This window comes from Canis aureus, chromosome 32, assembly GCF_053574225.1.
Source record: "Canis aureus isolate CA01 chromosome 32, VMU_Caureus_v.1.0, whole genome shotgun sequence".
Classification (NCBI taxonomy): Eukaryota; Metazoa; Chordata; class Mammalia; order Carnivora; family Canidae; genus Canis; species Canis aureus.
In genome coordinates, this window is record NC_135642.1 from 30,784,497 (window position 1) to 30,806,155 (window position 21,659).

The following is a 21,659-nucleotide window of genomic DNA, read 5'->3' on the forward strand; positions in this document are numbered from 1 at the left end:
ACGCACAAAATGGCTCCCTGATATTTGCCCAGTTTCCCCCATACCATAAAAAACAGGCTTTCATTTTAATCTACTTACCACACTGTGGGTGAAGGCCTCTAATTTCACAGCACAGAGATAACACAAATAATTCATATGACATATTAGTGGAATATCTACAGGCAAAGCATTTAGTCAGAGCTCATGGAAGACAATGTGGAGCCCAGCGACCGCCTCAGAAGGCAAAGGAATGACCCTTCCAACAGGCAGAGCAACCCCCCCCCCCAGTCACATTCAGGGGAGTCAAAGGTAAGTTCAGCCTATTAGCACCCGAGTTGTTTTAAGTCAACAGGTCTCCCTAATTACCCAGCACTTCTCTAGTCCCTCCACAGCCGGAGACATCATCGACTCCTTCCCTTTCCAGGACCTCCAGGGGCTTGTGCCCTGTGTGCAAGCCCCCCGGGAAACACCAAGCGCCATACACACAGGGTGGCTGTCCCACTGTCACCATAATCGACACCATCGTCTGCCCGGCCAACAAACACTTGTGCCTTTCTGGGTCTCGCTCAACAACAAGGGGAAAAAAAAAATCTCCCATTTAGTTTTCCGTGGCCAGACCCATCCTTTGAGGATCACACACCCTTTCTCAAGACCCTCTTTCAACTTTCTCTCCCACGAAGCCTTTCTCCCAGGGTAATGTGGAGACCTCTCCACAGCTACTATTCATTCCATTTCTCCCAACCTTGAGGTTCTGCCAAGTGTGAGGCAGATTCCCTTTAGAGACAGGATAAATCAATGCTGAGCTGTGTAGAAAGTTAAAAAAAAAAAAAAAAAGGCAGGGGAGGGGAGGTGGGCAACAACTCTACAATCATCAATTAGACATGATGGGAAGGAGACCACCATCAAGGCAGATAAAACTCAAATGCAACCTGCAGCAGCAGGGTGCATTAGAACCTCACTCTGACTTTAGAGATGTTCTTGGTGGGTTGTTGTTGTTGTTTTAAATGCCTTTAGTAAATGTAAAATTTCCAAGTCCAAAGCCAATTTTTTGAGATACTCTTCTCTGTCGCAGCATCGATTAATTCATCTCTTTTCCTTTCTCAGCTACACCCACTTGGACCTTAGGCTTAACTTCTTTTTTTTTTTTTTTAAGATTTTATTTATTCATTTATGAGAGAGAGAGAGAGAGAAAGAGAGAGAGAGAGGCAGAGACACAGACAGAGGGAGAAGCAGGCTCCATGCAGGGAGCCTGACGCAGGACTCGATCCCGCTGAAGGCAGGTGCTAAACCACTGAGCCACCCAGGGATCCCCATAACTTCTCTTGATGTAAACATGTACACATGTCCTGGTATAAAAATTTCACCTTCCAATCCCCTGTTAAAAACACTGTTCCATAACGCCTCCAGCCCAGCTGTCCCCCCTGAGCTTCAGGCCCTTGTTCAAATACTGTTTCTCCTGATTCCCCGGCTAACATGCTCACTGCCGGCCCCAGATTTCCAACTGCCCCTGACACATTTCCCCAGGACCTTGAACTAAGTTCAGGGACCCAGATCTCCTCCCCTTTTACATCCCACTCCAGTCTGTCCCGGCCAATAATTGCACCCACCTCAGGTAGGGACTCCTGCCATTACCTCCCTTGTGAGTCTTCCATTTCACCTCTTGGGAAATGCTACCTCAGAGGCCACCCCTTCCTCAACCCCAGTCCTGGCCTGCAGTCCCTCTTTTCAAAGTTGTCACAGAGCTCTCCTAACTCGGCCCCTTACCTACACTGTCAATTTTCCACCCCAACCTTCAAACACACTTATGCTTAAGGACCTTATTGAAAAGAAATCAGGTATTTTTTACTTGCTCAAAATTTTGCAGAGGAAAAGTGTCCAAAGGGCTCACCTGGCCCCTGCCTGCTTTGTCCAGCTTCACCTCCTGGGCCTTGCCAACAGACTTCATGCCTCAGCCAAGCTACACCTCATTCACCCTACCTGAATGTGCTGTGAACTCCCATCTCGTGTATCCTGGCCCACAACACCCTCTCTCTCACTTTTTGTCTTCTAGGTAAGTCTTTCCTCATTTTCCCCAAAACTAGGCAAGGCTATCTTCCTCAGTGAGCCTTCCCTGCCTCCTCACAAGGAGTGTTCTCCTTCTTCTGTGCGCTATGTATTTTGTAAGCATCTCTGTTACAGCACTCTCCACATTTTCTGAAATTACCGCATCTCTCCTGCCTATCAATTCCCTAACTCAGTTTGTTCCTCCACTGATCAGCACATGACCTGGCACACAGCAAGTGCTCAATAAATACTTGATGAATGAATGAAAGGAGGCAATGTATTGCTTCACCTTTAAACATCTGAAGCTTTCAAAGAATATTAGATTTTCTTACCTTATCCCAGTCTTTCCTCAGCTGGCTCGTCTTCCACATATTGATTCTAAACTGCATGGTCACTAGCATCCTGAGGGCACTCGCTGAATGCCCAAGTGACAGAGAAATGGGACAAAAGACTCAAGACAATCTACGACAACGCCCCTCCAGGAACTGAAGACCAGTGGAAAGATAAATACACCGAAGCGGCAAAATATGAATTCAGTAAGAACTGTACCTAATGAGTGATCAAACCAGAGTGTGTTTGCTACTAAAAAATAATAGAAAAAACTAATTAATAAAGGCATGTTGTCAAACACCATGGTAATTTTCACTGTAACATATTTTAAGGCACAATATGATACTGATTTTTTTCATTGAGGTTTGCAATAAAATTTCTCCACTAAATATATTATTTTTTTTCACTAAATATATTCTTAATCCACATGGCAGGCATTGACACTGTATGCTCTCTCTTCAAATGTTCACTCGAAGTTTAAAGACAACAGCAAGGGCACAGTTGTTTATGACACAGATTTACTTTCAACATTTTAGTCATCATAGGAAGCATTATATATATGAAAGTTAAATATATTCTAAACTTAATATAATCTCACCTCTTTGGATGAGGTCCTTCCGAGGTTCTAGATTACCAGGTGGTAGTACTAATTGACAATGCTACAAAAGCAAAACTTTGGAGCAGGGGGAGGGGAGACATGGAGACTACAATAAAATCCCTTCCAGATGGCCACTGCATAAAAATATGGGAACGAAGTCTTGGAGGCAGCAATTCAGCCTGAGATGCCCCAGGTTAAGTCTTCAGAAGTTCCCTGGAAATACCACTCTAATAGTTAGAAACTCACACATAATGCCAAACAACCCCACCCCATATCAGCGCTTCCAGGAGTGAAGGGATAAAGTCACTGGTAACATGGCAAAGTGTAAGAGTCATGGACTTTCTAATTTACATGTTCCACTGGGAGCACCCACACTGAATGCTGCCTTCTTAGATCCTGTCTCTGCTCTAGGGTTAGCTAATGACTTGAGGAATAAAAAATATGCCTCTATCTTTGTGCTGTGGAAGAAGTTCTTTGGCCAGAATCCTTCCCTGGGAGACAAGTGACAAAATAAAATGACCCTAATTCCTGGATTTTATTTTATTTTTTTTTAAATTTTTATTTATTTATGATAGCCACACAGAGAGAGAGAGAGAGAGGCAGAGACACAGGCAGAGGGAGAAGCAGGCTCCATGTACTGGGAGCCCGACGTGGGATTCGATCCCGGGTCTCCAGGATCGCGCCCTGGGTCAAAGGCAGGCGCCAAACCGCTGCGCCACCCAGGGATCCCAATTCCTGGATTTTAATGGTTCTTCCCCCAACCTGAGATATATCAATTAACAGAGGTTCTTGGGCATGGTAATAACGACCAAGATTTTGAAACAAATGCACAAACCCTTGTTTTCAAACCCTGTCCTTGATACCATATTGACTTGGCCTACCATAACTGACATCTCTCCCCATGCAGGCTAGTCAACTTGCTAAAAGACAAATGAAGGCAAACATTTTTATGCCACAGTCATCATGTATTTTCTTTTTTTTTTTTTAAGATTTTATTTACCCATGATAGACAGGCAGAGAGAGAGAGAGAGAGAGGCAGAGACACAGGCAGAGGGAGAAGCAGGCTCCATGCCAGGAGCCCGACGCGGGACTCGATCCCGGGACCCCAGGATCACACCCGGGGCCAAAGACAGGCGCTGAACTGCCGAGCCGCCCAGGGATCCCCTATCATGTATTTTCTTGATTTGCTTGACTGGCACAATATATGTGTGTGCCTGTGCATATATGTATATGGACATGTGTGTATGTGTATGTATATACATAGATATACATTCACATTTAAATATATAAAGATGTCGGGACGCCTGGGTGGTTGAGTGTCTGCCCTTGGCTCAGGGTGTGATCCTGGGATCCCAAGATCATGTCCCACATTGGGCTCCCTGCATGGAGCCTGCTCCTCCCTCTACCTGTGTCTCTGCCTCTTTCTCTCTCTCATGAATAAATAAAATCTTTAAAAATATATATATAAAGATGAACTTCTTCACTGAACAATGGCTTATTTTCACTAACTGTTCAATATTATAGGATAGGGGCTTCTCAGCTAGAGTCTGTTTCTTAAAAACCAGCTACTCTATGCCTATAAATGTGTGTATTACCCACACAATCACAATACAAATTAGACAAAATAGATGCGTAATTAATGGTGTAATTCACTTTACAATGGCACTATTACTAAAGCATTACTCTATTTTCATGACTACTGGATATTAGAACTGGCTTCCAACATCTCTGAGTAAAGAAATAAAACAACCTAATCAGAGTGTCAATTAATTCTGTAAAAGTCATATAAGATACTGAAACTAAAATATTTTCACAGCATCCCAGAAAGACAGGTTTCCACTCTTGCTTCATTTCCTCTTCCTTGCTAATGCTTCTACCTACTATACTTTGACCCAGCCTCGTCCAATTATAAGCCAAAATCAATACAAGACCCTCTGCAAACTTAATTGATTCTCTAAGAAAGGATATTATAATCCATCAGCACACTCTCACCTTATGCTAACATTATTTTCCTGGGTTTACCCAGTACCACTGTGGTACCCATAACTACTCTTTCTCACACTGCTCTCTCTCATCAGCTCAACTACTGTAACAGCAGAGCAATTTCAAGCAGGTTGTGAGTCTCTGAGAGTATTGCTTGCAAAGTGCATGTAAATTATTAGATTACATTACAAGTGAAAGACTCAGCAGTGGGTCACCGTAGTGGAGCATTAATGTAGAACAAGTTGAATGGAACCCTCGCAGACAAGCTTCTCCAATGTGATTTTTGGCAGGGAGGAGAAAGTGAGTAAAGGGGAAGGGAGGGCAAGGAATGATGATGGGTTGCTGAAAAATGAGGCGGGAGAGAGAGCTCTGGAGCACAGTGGGAAGGAGGGCACTCCCACAGCCTCAATAGCTGGAGGGGGTAGCCAGCAGGGCAAAAGGAAGAATAAAAGTGGGGGGAGGAAACAGGCAGAAATGGGCCCTGTTCAGGTTCAGTGGAAGGTGTGAGGTGGAAGCTCAGGAAGCCCAAATGAGTGATGAGGTTGAGCTTAAGTGATTTGTCTTCACAAAGATTCAGCCCATGGTGGCTGAGCTGAGTGACTAGGGCAGATCCAGTCAGGAAAGGGAACTAGCAGTAAAAGGTAAGGCTTCCGATGCCTTCAGATAGCCTTGCTTGTTTCATAGAGCAACCAGTCCGAACCAGGGAGGAATGATCTAAGGAAAGGGAGTCACAGACCTGAGGAGGAGACAGGCAACAGAAGCTCCTGTATCTGTATGTGCTCCATCATCACCACCATCACTGGAGCTACAGTCTAGGTCTAATGGGCACCCTGCGAGGTGCCATGCGTGCCTAATCACAGGTCACCCTCAACCATCTTGGGAAGCCAGCATCATACACATCTCTAGTTTTCAGGTGATGAAAGAAACAAAATGAGTGACGAATGCACTTACCTAAGTCAGACAGCCAGCACCCAGCACACCTGGGCCTCTGGCCCAGGTCTGCCTGACTCCCGGCTGGCTCGTAACACGCATACATGCTGTTTCCCAACATGTTTGGCCTTCATCTGAGTTGCTCAAGACTGGAGCGGGCCTGAACCTGCCATGGAGGGGACGACTGGTAGATCTGAGAGAGACAGAAATGGGACAAAGAAGGGCAGCTGGGTCCATACCCAAGGCCTAGCTGGAAGTCTGAGTGAGTAGAAGCTGTGCTTGCAGAGTTGGGAAGTAGAGCGCTGAATCTACTGAAAAAGTGACCGGCTTGGCAGGGCAATGTGAAAGAGATGCTCTGCACAGTTAATGAGCACTGACTTTTCGCAAAGCACTGCGCAGGAGTAACAGGATAAACCACGGTGCCAGTCCTCTTGGGGAGACTAGACACCTAGCCGGGAAATAACACTGTAAGACAGTATAAAGCAACCCGGCAAAGGAAGAGGCTACGTGCTTACTGCATGAGCCAGGCCCACCTGACAACTGAAGAAGACAGGGATCACGAGAACTGCAGGAGGGAGAGGGTGAGTCTTATCTCGTAGCCTTATCTAAAGCCACTGCAGGCTTTCAAGAAGCAAAGAGAGATTGGGACAGAAGATGGGAGCACTGGGTTGGAAAGAAGAAGAGGGGAAGGGTGAAAGCATGTATGGGGAAGAGGGCTAAGGATGACCACATCCAAGAGGCACTTAGAAGAGAACCTTCAGACCAGGGGCTTCGTTGAGAGATGCCACCCCTAGAATGCAAGATCCAGGAAGGCAGGGATCGGCCCTCAATCTCGTTTGCTGTGTTCACACACAAAGCGCTCAGCAAACCTCTGTCCAGAACGCCATCCTTGGGCTTTTACACAGTGACATCAAATCCAAACAATGGGGATCCCAGAATCTACATTCTGAGCCAGTCTTGGCAGATGCATGTCTAAAGGTAACGGGGTATTAATGAGCATGTGCTAAAAGTGGTATAAAGATACCGTATGATTACAAATAATAAGTATTTACATTATTTTCCATCCCCCACCTCCTCCCTGAAATCATAATGAGTAACACCTGGAGTCCAACATCAGTTACTGTGGAAACACTCCATTCCCCCCTCTACCTCCCCTTCCCACCCTTCTCTCCCTCCCTCCTACCGCCAGGCCATGGCTCACAAAAAGGCTGCTTCTACCTTATGTCCACAACGGGGTTTTTAAAACTGTGAGAGACAGCCCATAAATAGATCATGAAACCAATTTGGTGGCTCATGATTTATATCTTGTCTTTAAATAATAGAGCAAAAATAACAGTGCATCACAGGTAAAGGATAAATATTTTACATGAAAAGTTTATTGCATGCACTTGTGGTATGTATGCGCATGCATGTGTGTGTGCGCACATGTGTGTGTACTGGGTCACAATGTAGTATGTTTTTCTCATTGTAGATCACAGTGTAAACACCTCAAAGATATCGTCCTAAAGGGCAATAAATTCCAATATTGGACGCTTCTTTTCACATGCAAGCTGAATAAACCTTGTTTTCCTGATGATCCTGGCTGAATACCTGTCAGAGGTACTGCTCTTGGGGCCAGTAAACTTGGCCCATCCTGAAATACTGAGCAATTCTGCGTGACATACGAAGCGCAGAATTAGTTCCTTCAACGCACCCCCAGTTTCACAACATACAAACGATCTTTTTTTTAAAAAAAAATAAGATTTATTTTTTTCTAGTTACAAAAGTAATACATGTATAATGCAGGAAAGTCAAAAATACAGAAGGGCACACACAAAAAAAAGAAACTCACACTAAAAATAACCATTTTATCATTTCATTATTAAGGTGTACGTGGGTCCATATTAATACACACACTATAGTTTTTTACAAAAATGATGTCATTCTGGGCACACTGCTATGAAGGTTATTACCTTTCACTAATAGATGACAAACATTTTCCCCTATCAAGAGATACTTTTCTACTGGAATAGGATTTTTACTAGCTATTATAGTATTCCACGGGTGCACTTCCTCTTGAGCATCTCTTATAAAAGACACAGCCTTTCCTCTGCCTTGACGAAAAAGGGCAGTTGCTGAGAGCCAGCCTCTCCATTCCACCCTCTGGCTGCATCCAGCTCTAGCGAGCATAACCACTCAGGCTGGCACCGATGACAAGACGGTCCCTTCCAGAGCCTCTATTTTACTTTCTACGCAATCAGCAGTGCATAAGATACAGGCACTATTTTCACTATGCTTCAGAATGCTTTTACTGACATGGCCATGACTGGTGTTCATGGGCTAATTTTCATATAATATTCAAAATGCCCAGTGGGATATGAAAACATAACAATTACTGATAATGCTCCATTACTGACGCACAACCAACGTCACATGCATTGAGTTTCAGAGATGTCAGCTACCTCATGCTGGATTAACTTGTGTATGCATCATAATATCCTCAGGGGGGTTACCTGGCAGGACGGGGAGAGGGGGTTCAGGAAATTGATTCTGTACCTGCTGGAATTTCCGAGTATCTCGGCACAGCACACAAAGGCAAGGAACACTGGAACGCTTCTACAAAGTAGATGACCCATACTCTTGTCACAGTCTTGCCACTTACTAGGAATGGGAACTCAGACACATTATTAGATCTCTGTGAGTGTCAGTTTAAAGGAGAAGGGCCAGGCTATATGATTTAGAAGGCCGCTTCTGCGTCTAACAGGCCTTGGGCTAATAAAACAGCACCGGCACCAGCATGGTGAGTGAGCACCACACACCTAGCACACACCTAGCACACACCCTCAAGCTCGAGGTGAGAAAAATGAGCTTTAGGACTTGCTAGAGCTTCTCAGTGTAGCGTCAGTTCTCCAACTGATTCTCTGTAAGGCCTCAAGAAATTTTAGGGCTCACTAATCTTCAACCTTTGTCCTTCACGCTGTCAAATTTTACATCTTCTGGGTTCACAGCCCGGTCTATAGAAACCGTCCGGGTTCCCACTTTCCACATCAACATGCTCATCAGAAGTGGACCACGAGTGCCAGAAATGGCTACACGCAACTCGCAATTTCATACCTGTCACCATCAGTCAACTAATATGATCACTAAAAGAAGAATCATTTTTGATTATCAAAGTATTTCATTTGCGTTTGCTTTCCAATGCTTCATTACCTGGACAATTGAGAGTTATGGGCAGTTCATCCTCCCAGATGCCCTGTCCTTCCAGACGTAATATCCCCATCATACAAATGTTCCTGGGAGTACACGCTGTATCATTACCATGGCCTTCTTACCATCCCCTGGCTTTATGACTGTACAGTGAAAATGAAAAGCAATGCAGTTTATTGAAGAGTTTTTAGACTTGCTAAATATACCCTTGTTTCTTCTGTGATTGGTATGTTGAAAATCCATTAACTGCTATACAGTGAGTCTTCCCCAGGACTGGCATCGATCATATGGGATGAGAAAAGCCTCTCTGCTTCTGGAAGAGCAGAATCACATCTGGTTGTCTTTTCTCCGTCTTTGTCCATTTCTTCAGGTTTCTTTAAAACTAATTGGAAGAGTCAATAAACATGCCCGCCAATTCCCTTAACACGCTAGGAAGCAGATCAGCATGCCCTTCAGACCTGTTCTTGTTCTGTTTTTCCAAGTATTCCCTTACCTGCCTTTGTCAATTGGCATTCTCGACAAGTTCGTCATAACTTCTCAAAGTGTCAACTTTTCCTCTTTTCATTGCCCTTGTTAAAGATAATTTAAAATTAGAAAGTCACATTCCGAGCCATTTCAGAGTCAATGCTAATTTCATTTTCCTTTGCACAGAAGTCTCCTTCCCTCTAGAGATTCCCTTCCTCGTTCACAGCCCCCACTCCCCAGCCCCAAACAGGCATTCTTCATCCCTGTATGCACTGCTCCGATCCCCTACTGTACCCTTCTTATCTCTCCCCCCAAAATACTTCACCCAGTGACACACACTTTAGCTTGTGGTTCTCCTTCCTTCACTCCACTTCTGAGAGAAATGTCTGTGTCTGGAGATTGTAAAGTCACCTTCAGGAAAGAGGCATACAGTTGGCTGTCAATTAATTGGGATAAGACAGAAAAAATTACATCGTGTGTAGCTTTGCTTCTCAGTACATGCATTTATGCTTTGGGGATCAAGAGGATTTCTCCCACACAACCTAAAATTCATATTTATGCCTTTTGTTTGGCTATAACTAATTCTCTGTCTAGCAGCACAGTAGTTAATGGTTGGGATTATTTAAAACAGTGATTACCATAGCTCGTTATAAATTCAAGTGTTGATTCCTCATTTTTTTCCCCCTATTCTGCTTCACCTCTACCACTTGCAATCTGCCTATTTATCCTTGGTAGCATCCTTTGCTCATAAAATAAGTCCAATAATTTTATCTTCTATAATTTTTAGCCCCCCATCTAGTTTGACATATAGACTTTAAGCCAGTTTATTTTCCCCCATTAAGCACAGACCCAAACGTCACCATTCCTGTCACGTATACAATTCCATCAAGTTTCAGAGTGTCATTTATACACAATTTTATTTCTTCTTACTTCTTTCACACACGCCTACCACTTACGTACAGCAACTTCACTACATTCATATTTCATAAACTTCATCAGCATTCAGCCAAATCCTCCCCCGAAGTAAGCTAGGTATTTTTAACAGTGCGCTGCCTCTTTCACAGGCTTGAGGATCCTGTACTAAGTGGCACCCTTCCTTGCACCCCAGAAGAGTTTCATCTATTACGGTCTGTTCATGGATGGAGGAACTTCCTGATTATTTAAAAAAAAAAACAACAACTTTAAGATAGTTCATAATCAAAACTCAAATGCCCAATAATGTTGCTAGAGATGACTCGAGGCTGGGAGACTATAAATCCTCTATGCCATAAGGGTTCCTACTCAGTTCCAGCCTCCGATTGAGCTTTGGGGCAAACAGTGCTGGTACAGAAACTTCCTGGCACAGCCTGCAGTCCTCTGGCACCTTTCAGGGCATGGGAGACCTGTACTCTCGACTGGTGGTGGACACTGCAGAGGGCCCTGCAGCTGGCCACCAGGGCCTCACTTCTGTGGACGAGACAATCACCAGGAAACCACAGGGCCACGCCACTGTCAATGTGCCATAGCACGGAAGGTGCTAGGACAGTCTGTAATAATGACCTGTCAATGGAGGTCATAAACGTCTGTTAGGAAAAAACAACAAGAGACCGTTCTTCTATCAACACATGGGAATTGGTACCTGTGACTCCTTTGTCACATTGGCATTTAAAGGGGGAGCAAAAAGCGAGCCACAAGATGTGGCACATTTATTCCTCATCACGCCCCGTTCCCCTCTCCTATGGACTTCTCTAGATAATCTCCTTGATTCCTTACTCCAAAAACAAAATAATCATAATAATAATAACTGGGCTGTCACAAAAGAACACCACGACTCCTAAGATGAATTTGCAATGCTGTGACATCAAAGATGCCAGAAGATAACCACAGACTATCATTAAGTCAAGTGGGAGGGCCCTGAGAAAGTCAGCCTCTGATGGTGCCCTCCTGGGCATGCTTCCCACACTGGCCCAGGGAACAAAGGCCCAAACTTGAAAGGAGAATTTCCTTTGGGGGAATTTAAACGTTCTTTATTGATATTCTTGAAAGTCTTCCCTCAAACCCTAGAATGTGTTAGTTTTTAGGATTTGTGATACCCTCTCAACATATCTAAGGAAGAGGCAAAATTAGCCGATATTTCTATTTGCCATTATTACAAGTAGGGGGAGAAGTTACATAATGCTACGGTAATACCTTACATAACTTCTTTGTAAATAAAACAGCCTTCCTAAACATCTGAGAGTGATTTTACATCCACCATAACTGCAGGGAAAAAATTAAGGTTCTCGATTCAGGTTGAAATTTTCCTAGAAAGTACAAACCTCAAGTAACTAGTCAACTAATTAAAGTGAATGTCTGCCTTGCTCCTTGCAAGTCAGAGGCCAAGGAAGGCAACTAACAAAACATACTGACATCGAGGATTTAACAGAAAAAGAAAACAATTTCCAAGCTGGGATCAGGGCAGATTTAGTCCAATCTCTGGCACTGTCTCCATTCACAGTTCTATAATGTACAATCAGAATTCATCCTCAGAACAGTGACCCTGTGGCACTGTAAGATCCTCAAACCTCAAAGAAAGATTCAATTACATTCCCAATGTTCTTTCTAGGGTAGGAAAGGGGACTAGCACATTAATAAAAAAAAAAATTCAAAACGAGAAAGACAGAAAAGATTTCTGGTTAATCTACTGTTAGCCAGAAAAACTAATTCATTAGTAATGCCTTGATACCCTTATAGAAAAATCATGATTTACTGTATATTAATCAACACTTGAACACTGATTATCTGGAGTTTTTTTTTCAAAGCATTAATTCAAAATGATTCACTTTTATTTCTCTTAACATACGGTTTAGTAAGGTGGGTGAAAAATGGAACAGCTCGTTTTCAAACCAACACTTCCGATTATGAATCTCACACACACACACACACACACAATCGGCACCTCCCCTAAAAAAAACAAGACATTTTTTTTAATGATAGAAAAGAGAACCATATAGAGAAAAAGAGAGAGAGAGAGACTGTTCCTAATATTCTCAACAGGATGACAGTCTTCATATTCAGAAAGATATTCTACATTCTAGGTTAGTATTCACTCTGGTACCTGAAGGCCTTTCAAAGCAGACTCTTGTTGCTCTAGAAGAATCTATCACTAATCTGGGATAACTGGTCAGGAATCTCCTCAAGGGAGTAGATGACGTCTACCTCAAAGTACCTGAACAATGGCTCACGGAAGACAAAGAGGGGAAGCAGCAGCACGTTAAGTCATATGAAGAGAGCTGGATTTTCTACCAAATTTAGTCTTCTGCACACATGGAGGTCACATTACAATCTGTCCCCAGACACCTGAAATGTCATTATGTATTTTGCTTCCATAAACACATAAGGACACAGGTAACCTAAGAAGCACAATTCATCAAGTAGACTAAGAAGATGAGGGCAGAGAGGAAGAGTGCTCTCAGAAAAAGTGGCATCTAGGGATCCCTGGGTGGCTTAGCGGTTTAGTGCCGCCTTCAGCCCAGGACGCAATCCTGGAGTCCCAGGTTTGAGTCCCACATTAAGCTCCCCACATGGAGCCTGCTTCTCCCCCTGCCTGTGTCTCTGCCTCTGTGTGTGTGTGTGTGTGTGTGTGTGTGTGTGTGTGTGTGTGTGTGTCTCATGAATAAATAAATAAAATCTGAGAAAGAAAGAGAGAGAGAGAGAGAAAGAGAAAGAGAGAAAGAAAGAAAGAAAGAAAGAAAGAAAGAAAGAAAGAAAGAAAGAAGAAAGAAAGAAAGAAAGAAAGAAAGAAAAAAAGGCATCTGCCGTAAGAGACCACACAAACAGAATTTCCAGTGACATCCAACTCAGTCTGCCCTTCCAACAACACACCACAACTTTCTGGAATCAGAAATGGGAAAATGTAGAGAAAAATGTGCATCTTAAGTCAGAAGTGACAAGAGTATAGCCCAAGGAGAAGCACCCACGGGCTTGTCTCACTTGCGTTCCAAAGGTTAGCTCTGGACAGGGGTCAGATGGCTTCCAAAAACAATTCGGCTGTCACCAAAAATCCCCAGAACGTTTCACCTGGAGGCACAACTACAACAAATAATGTCCTCACACCTCCCTACATCCCACTTAGGAGCCTGGCGTGGAACTAGCAGCGTGTGCTACACCCCTTACCAACACCACCACCTCTGCTGCCTTGAAAACACATGCTGAAGGGTCTCATGGTGAGGGCTTCCATGAAGACTCCATATTTCCAGTTTTGGAAATGGAGACATTCTCTAAAGCCAAGGCTCCTCATGACGCTAGTAGGTTCTGGAAAATTCCAGCAGGTGACTAACATATAAGGAGTCTGCTGTACATGTTTTTAGCTACTCAGGATTTGACTTCTGGATTAAGAACACAATTCTTCTTAAGAAATAAGGGGGAAGCAACAGAAGAGGTTATCATAACTATCACCAAATGCATTTCCTAAAATTATTCCATTACATTTTTTTGAGGGTATAATTACAAATGTTTTTATGAGCAATTTACCGGAAAATTAAAGTCCCTTAGTTTAAAAAATAATCATTCCGTTCCTCTGGCAAAGGATTTTATCCCAGCCAGTAGCTCTTTTCAAACTATGGGGCATCACTTGTTCACTGTGGAGAGCCAGGTCTATGTTAGAAAAGTTGATCTGAGAATCAATCTCTAGAAAAGGCTACAAATTGCCAGGCAAGAAGGGTACCTACCAGAAAGCGAATCAGCCAAGACTGGAAGAGGGGGCGTGGAGGCAAAGCACTATGGTTATGTGACTCTAGAAGTCCTCACAGGGCAACAAAAAACTACAGGCCTTGTTAACTGATTTTAAGTCAATCTAACTGAGCTTCCAGGGGGTTCAATCTCAACCCAACCGAGCTTTTCAGTGTTAATCCCATCTTCTGGTTTCGATTTTTCCCTGAGGTCGGCCTGCCCTAAAAGCCTTCAACCTACAACCCTGGTGTTCCAAGCCAACTGCGTGCCACGCAGCCCTGTGAGGATAACTTTAGGGAAGTAAAATATGTAAGCTTCTGGCATGCATATAATAACGAGATTCTGGAAAAGGGTTTTTAACAACAGTTATGTCACAATGCTTATGGCTCCCTGAAGTCCCTGTAAGCCTTGTTAAATTAAAGATTGGCTGTGGTTTTTTCTCCGTTTCATTCTTACTTCCCGTGTTGCCTCCTGCCTTTCTTGCCTTTCACTGTGCTGTAAAGTTGGTACTGAATGACACCAGCCATCATTAATACCACCTAGAAAACGGGACAGTTTCGTGACCACCGCTAACCATTCCCTGCTAGTCTTAAGGACAGGGGGAAGGAAGGCGTGTCTTTCAGATCACAAAGTCTCGCAACTGATTTTTGGCAACGCAGGCACTAAGGGTACGCGGCCCATTCACACGGGGATTCCCAGGAGTCTGGCATTCAATAACAGCTTCGAGTCTACCCAGGTAATGTCTCATGAGGTCACCTCAATGTCATGAGAATCCAGACCACAATTTCTGCGGACTGCAAACACCGGCTGGCTGGAAGCTGCTAACCCCTCTACCTCTCTGGAAAGCACCTCCCAAATCCAAAAGCTTCCCACTTCACCCAATGCCAAGAACTCCATTCAATCCTCCTTGAGGTTGAAAATGCTAATTATAAGGTGATGATGTTTGCTTTTCCTTTTGAGTTGTGTGCCTTTATGTTTTAAGTATTAAAAAGGCGTAATCACCTAGTGTGTAGGTTAATTTCTTTCCGATATTGTAATTTATGCGACATTAATACTGGATGCCAGCTCCAATTTTCTTGCTGCTTACACTCTGGGAGCCGACTTTCTGCCAACACCATTACATCATCTGAAAACCCAAACATTTCCCATTTTCAAATCACTCTCATCTACCAGGCATACTTACACATTCTCTCTTCTTCTCCCTAGGTCACACACACACACACACACACACACACACACAGATTGGTATCCCTGAGGAGCAGACACTACATCTGAGGTTAAAGTCTGCAAATGCACATAATTTCTGGAAGCTATTACTACTGCTGTGTTAGCTAAAGGATGCCTCCATCTCTGACCTTCCTTTTTCCATTCAGACTGTTACATAACCTACTGCCTGCGTGCAGGATGTGAGTTGAGTGTTTGGGCCTTACCTCTTCTCCCTCCCCCTAGTAAATCTCTGGAGAGATGGGGCACGGGTTGGTTCAAAGAAGAGTGAGTGGAGGGTGACTCTGTAGGGGGCAAGGGGACAAAGGTCAACAGGTCAGCTGGGCAAGATGCATTCCACCTCTACTTTGTCCCTCTCCCCTTTTTGCTAAGCCTAGGGGGCTAGTGGTACTGAATGCCCCAGCGTTATATAATTTGCAAGAACAGCAAGTTACGGATTTGTTAGTCGGTTCTGCAGCCTGCCACCCTGATCTCCTGCAAGAACACCTCCTGGCAAGAATGACACCTGAAGATGCTAATAACACACAGGAAGGGGGAGGTTAAGAGAGAGGGGGGTGACAGCACAAACTAGAAATTAATGTGGCTTCCTATATACTATGTTACCCCCCTCCTTTAAAAAAAAAAAACTCAGAAAACACATGAAGGGGATTTTCTCCAGTGTTTCTGATTAACCCTGTTACATAACCCGCTCGCATTCCAAATCCACCGTCTCAGGGTCTAAATATACTCTTTGCAGCCAAAAGCTCTCCACACACAAACTCACCGAGCTGGCGGCAGGACCCGGCCCCCAGCCTTGATCCCCATCCTCCCTTCCCGGCCCTTACTGCACCCCCTCCCGCTGAAACCGCGCTTCGGCGTGTTCACCCCTCGGAAATCGCCTTTAATTAAATGTTTTTCGTGTGTGTCATCCTGATGGCTTTTACTGTACTCGAATTCCGTGAATGGGAAAGCGCCCGGACAGGGGGTGTGGCTAAAGGGGGGGGGGGGGGGAAATACTGTAAAACAGCCAGCACATGATCAGCCATATTCCTACCTCCAGCGGTAACACCGAGAGGAAGGGAGCGGCTCCCGGGCCCCCACTCGCCGCTCCCCGGCCCCCCCCAATCGCCGCCAGGAGCCGAGAGGCAGGAGGAGGGGGCGCGCGGGGCCGGTGATCCTCCATCCCCGGATCCCCGGCCCTGGGCTGCTGGCGCGAGCCCGCTTCCTCCGGAGTGACAGGCGTGATTTATACATTATTTACAACAGTAATTAAAGCCGTAGCTTCCTCCTGTTCTTTGCAAACTTCCAGGCGCAATCAAATAAATAATCCCCCCACCACCACCTCCAAGAAAGAAAAAAAAAAAAAAAAAACCCTACATCAGGTTCTGACACCTTTAAAGAGAGTGAGCTTCCCCCCCCACCCCCCAGTAACTCGACTTTAGGAAAAAGCAAGGAGGGGGCAATGGAGCCTCCCCCCTCCACCCCACCCCTAACCCGGCTCATACTCTCCAAAATGAAGTGTAAAGATCGCTGGGAGGCGAGGCTGGGCGAGGGGGGGGGGATGGCGAGGGGGGGCGCATCTCTCGCACTATCTATCCAACCAGCATCCAACTCTCCGCTGACCATTCCCAGGTTCTTGCAGAAACGCTGGAACCTCGGAGAGGGAAGGATTCCCGGGGCAGAAATAAGTTTGGGTGCATTTCGAGCTTTCCGTTTCTGCTTGTTTGCTTTTGCAGACGCTCACTCGGGAGGCGCGTGGAGCGCCCCACGGCACCGCCGCCCTCCGCGCGCTGGCGCGCACACGCCCCCCGCCGGCCCGGGCGCGGGGCTGCGCACCCCCGGGGGCTGCAAACTTGCGCATCTGCCCTCGCCGCGCCCGCCGGACAACTCGGGCGAGCGCCTCGCGCGCCCGCACCCCGCTTTCTCCAGCCCTTCCTCCAAACCCCAAACCCACCCGCCGCGTTCCGGAGACGGTGCCCTCGTCGCCCCCAGATCCAGGAGCGCCCCCTCTCCACCCTCGGGACTCCCCGGGTCGCTCACTCCTCCCGCACCCCCTCAGCTCCGCGGCGGGCGGCGGGCGGGGGGGCGGGGGGTGCCGAAAACACGCCCGGTCTGGGGCAGCCGGGGCCGAAACTGTCAAGAGGAGAAGAGGTAAAGCGGGAGGAGGGTGGCCACGAACGGATTTTTTTTTTTTTTTTTTTTTTTTTTGCCTCCTTCCTTCTTAAAAGGACACTGCCGCTTTAAAAGTTTCTTTCCCGGGCCCCCGCTCCCCGGTTCTCCGTATTTTGGGGGAGCGTATTTCATTCGGGCTACGCGGCTTTCCTCCTCTCTTTGCAGAAAAATCCAAGCCAGGGGGTGAGCCCGCCGGCTGTCAACCCTCCTGGCGGCCGCCCCCGCCCCCCTCTCCTCCCGCAGACCCGAGGACGGGCTGCAAAAGTTTGCAACATTTTTGGGGGGCGGAGGGGGGAGGGGAGGGGGGCTCTCCGGGCTCGGGGCGCAGCCGCAGGCTCGCGCGCGGCCCGGCCCCCGCGCTCCGGGCGCCCGCTCCCGGCCGGCCCCCGCTCCGCTCCCGGGCGCCCGCCGCCCCCTCCCCAGCCCCTCTCGCAGCCTCCTACCTCTGCTGGTGCTGGAATAGCTCTGTCTGCGCACCGCGGCGGGCGGCTCGCTCTTGCGGGCGGATTCCTGGTTCAGCGGGGTCTCCCTGGCGCCGGCGGCCGCGTCCGCGCCGCTGCTGCCCGGCTCGCTGGCGGCGGGGTCGGGGGCTGCCGGAGCTGACTCCATGTTTTTTCCCAATGTAGAGATCGCTGGAGATGGCGAGCTCCGAGACTCCCTCTATCTTCTGTTTTCAGAGCAACTCTATGGTACCAAAAAAAAAAAAAAAAAAAAAAAAGAGGGGGGAGAAAGAGACCGGGGAGAGCAGGAGGGAGAGAGCAGGCGGCGGCGGCGGGCGGGAGCGCGAGGGAGCGCGCGGAGTGTGTCCGGGCGGGCGGCCGTGTGCGCCCGCGAGGGGCTGGGAGGCGGGTCTGGCCACAGGCAGCGCTAGCGAGAGCTTCCCAGCCGGCCCCCACACCCACACCCACACCCACGCCCACGCCCACGCCCCCACCCTCCGGACCCCAGGCCGGGAGCCGCAGACTGGCTGCCAGTGGGGGCAGGGCGGGGGAGGGGGCCGCAGGGGAGAGGCTCTGCTGCCCCGATCCTCCCCCGGCCCCGGCCCCGGCCCCGGCCCCGACCCGGCCCCGGGACCGAAATGGAGATCAGCGAGGTGATCTGCGTGCCTACTTCTGAGACTCTCTCTCGGGAACAGAACTCGTGCCCCTCTGCACGCAGCCGGCCTGGGAACAGCCACATGGGATTATCCACGTTGGGGGAAATCGCAGGGAGCTCCCTGCCGGCCCGCCCAGGACTGAGGATGAGACTAAAAAGGAATTCGACCTGGGCCGGTACACGAAGGAAGGAGGAGGATGGAGTGGGGTGGAGGTGGAGGTGGAGGTGGACGTGGGGGTGGAGGTGGAGGTGGAGGTGGAGGTGGAGGTGGTGGAGGGAGGGGGGACGTGGCACTTCTTACTTCGGGGATTGGGACGGCCAGTGGGTTTCCAGACGTGGTTTGAGAGACATCTGTGTCTAAAACCCATTTGGGGACTAGAATCGCCATGGACGGGCAATTTCTGGTGTGGTTGAAAGAGGTGGCTCTCAGCTTTCTTCGCTGTTTCCTCGGAGAAGGATCCAGAAACCACTTGGCAGGGCAGTTTCCACCGAAGAAAACTTTGGCCTGTTGGGTTGGTGACTATCTAAGCGGGTTGAAATATGCCACTCGGCAGCTAGTTCCTGTGCGGCTGCTAATTGTCAATTCCCACCGGTAATTTTGCTATTAAATGTACAGTCTCGTGCGTAAAAGATACGCTGCAGAGGCATTAATAATGCCTCGACGATAAAATCCAGATAATTAACAGCTCCTAATAAGTGACATCGTTGTAGACGTCATTCTACACCTCCCTTCCATGGAAAGACAACCATCCCATAGTAGGCGTTTAATGAAATCCAGGGACAGTAGAGAGTTGCATCCCTATTACCTTGACCCCAAACTCCAGTATGAAGGGACAATAAATTGGGTGAGTGGAAAACATTCAGGGGGTAGTAGCCTGCCGCCTCTGCCTCGGTACTCAACTCCCCAGTTCTTTTTGCCTGCCCAGACACCGATGAAATCAGTACATTTGTAGCACACACTCCCACCTTCCTTTCAGAAAGCTCACAAATTTTGACGATAAAAAATATTATTACATACCAGAAGGTGGCATAAATATGTGTATTTAGGGGGTTGGGATGGGAAAAAGAAGTAAGGAACGTTTTGCTTTCTCTACCTTCCTAGTTTGGAAAAAATGCTTTTTGAAAACAAGGGTGGGGGAGAACCTAGTTAGATAATTGCTTAAGTGGAACCTCCATATGCCAAACTTCACACATGGTTTGTGTTAATGTTACTGATCTTGGTCTGATTTCAAATACACAATGCTATTTGCCATGGCCTGTGTGTTAATCAGCAAAACCTGTGGTCCACTCTTCGGAGTGATGTAAATGAGATGTGAACGGTTCTGATACCTTAATCCAGTCTCTGCAAGGATCCCTGGCTTTAGCCTGTCTGTTGGCGCCTACAGACAATGCCACGATTGTCTCCTCCATCCCAAATCAGATGTGTGGGTTTCCCCATACATCAAAGCACAGATTTCCAGAACAGCCTTCACACCATTTACAATTGGTTAGCCTGTTAATAATGTTCTTGATGCAATTGACCTAGCTTGTCACTCTTGACTTTCCTAAGTAAACAAATATATCAAAGTGCATAGTTTAATAAATAAGCGAGTGCCTCTGGGGAAGTGAGTATCTCAAAATATATCCACTGCTCCATATTTATTCTAAAACATTTTACAGCAATTTTTCGTATTAATTTCACCAACAGTTCTATTTGGGATACAAGTGCCTCAAAAAAATACCCCTGGCTCCTTTTCAGGTACCAGTAGTAACGCATTAACATTTTTCTGCTTAGGTCTAGTCCCCTGAGCCTTCCTTCAATTGGTTCCTTTGCTGTTCTCCTTTGACTGAGCTGGTATTTGTTCACCCTGGGAAGACCTTCCTGAAAATGGCCCTAGTGACCTTAGTCAATTAAGATAGAATCCATATTCCCTTCAGCGGTAAATTCCAGCTCCAAAAAGCCATTCCTCCTAACTCTCTAAAACAATGACTGCTTCTGCAATTTAAAACAATTGGGACCGAAAGTGCTTTCCCCAAGGGAAAAATAAAAGTGAGTTAGATACATTCCTTGACTGTCAATCACTGTTACTAAAGTGTAAATTACCCGGATTCGGGAAGCATTTGAAACCTGGAAAGCACAGTGATTAGGCTTATATATTTTCCTTCCCTCACGCCCCTTGCCTGCTTACTAATTAAGGCTTTCCAATTTTTCAAATATTTGGAAAGATGGAAGCCTTCTTTAGATCTGGTTGACAAAAGGGCAACAGTGTTTGCTTAAAAATGGTTATTTTACTTTTGCACTACTGAGTTCCCTGTCAGAGGATGGCTTGGAAAATCTCTGCTATGTAGAAGAGACAAGCCTAAATCCACTTTTTGCAGACTGTTCTCTCCCTTCCCAAATTCGCCAGGACTCTCCCTACCGTCTTGCCAGTCCCAGGCTCCCCTGTTGATGGTAACACTAGTTGGTGTTCTCTTAGTCCAAGGTAATTACTGGGAACCTCAGAGTGAGCTTTGGCTCTCTCTCACCACTGGCCCTAGCTCTCCACATCTTCACCTACTTGCCAAGGGCTTTAAGTTCTACTCTGTGACCTGTGCCCCTCCCTTCTCCAGCCACCACTCCAATTCCAGACAGCATGGCTCACCTACACCATGAAAGTAACCTTCCAAATAACTGGCCTTCAGTCTTACAACCGTTCTAATCCATCCCAGATAACACTGCCAAGTTAATTACCCTGAACTACAGCTCTCATTTCCCACCATGTCACTCCCCTGCTTACAAGACTTTAATGGCTCCCCATTGCCTATCCAATTAACTACTAACTAGTCAACACGGTATTCAAGGCTCTACCTCACTTATCTCTGCACTCCTGCACCAGGGATGGCAAATCGATCTCATCTCATGAAGGAACTCCTGAGGTTGGTTGGAAAGGTGTGGGCTGTGATTAATTAATGCTGTCTTCCATGGGTGGAGGATTGGGAGTGTGACACTCATGCAGAGTTTGCCAAA

At 46.6% G+C, this 21,659-nt stretch overlaps 1 protein-coding gene and 1 long non-coding RNA gene across 2 annotated transcripts in view; both read right to left on the bottom strand.

The window, feature by feature from the left end:
- The window catches only part of RORA (RAR related orphan receptor A), a 711,502-nt gene extending 692,714 nt beyond the window's left edge, over positions 1-18,788 (bottom strand). The window contains exons 1-2 of the mRNA XM_077881327.1: positions 18,689-18,788; positions 18,022-18,262 (exon numbers count right to left, since the gene is read on the bottom strand). Coding sequence (XP_077737453.1) covers positions 18,022-18,187 — 166 coding nt within the window. The 5' untranslated portion in view covers positions 18,188-18,262; positions 18,689-18,788. The remainder of the gene's footprint in view (positions 1-18,021; positions 18,263-18,688) is intronic.
- On the bottom strand, positions 7,584-15,619 carry LOC144303324 (uncharacterized). Its single transcript, XR_013370395.1, has 2 exons — positions 9,854-15,619; positions 7,584-9,618 (listed from the first exon to the last, which is right to left on the bottom strand). It is a non-coding gene; the product is annotated as an uncharacterized LOC144303324 (long non-coding RNA).
- Positions 18,789-21,659: the final 2,871 nt, after the last annotated feature.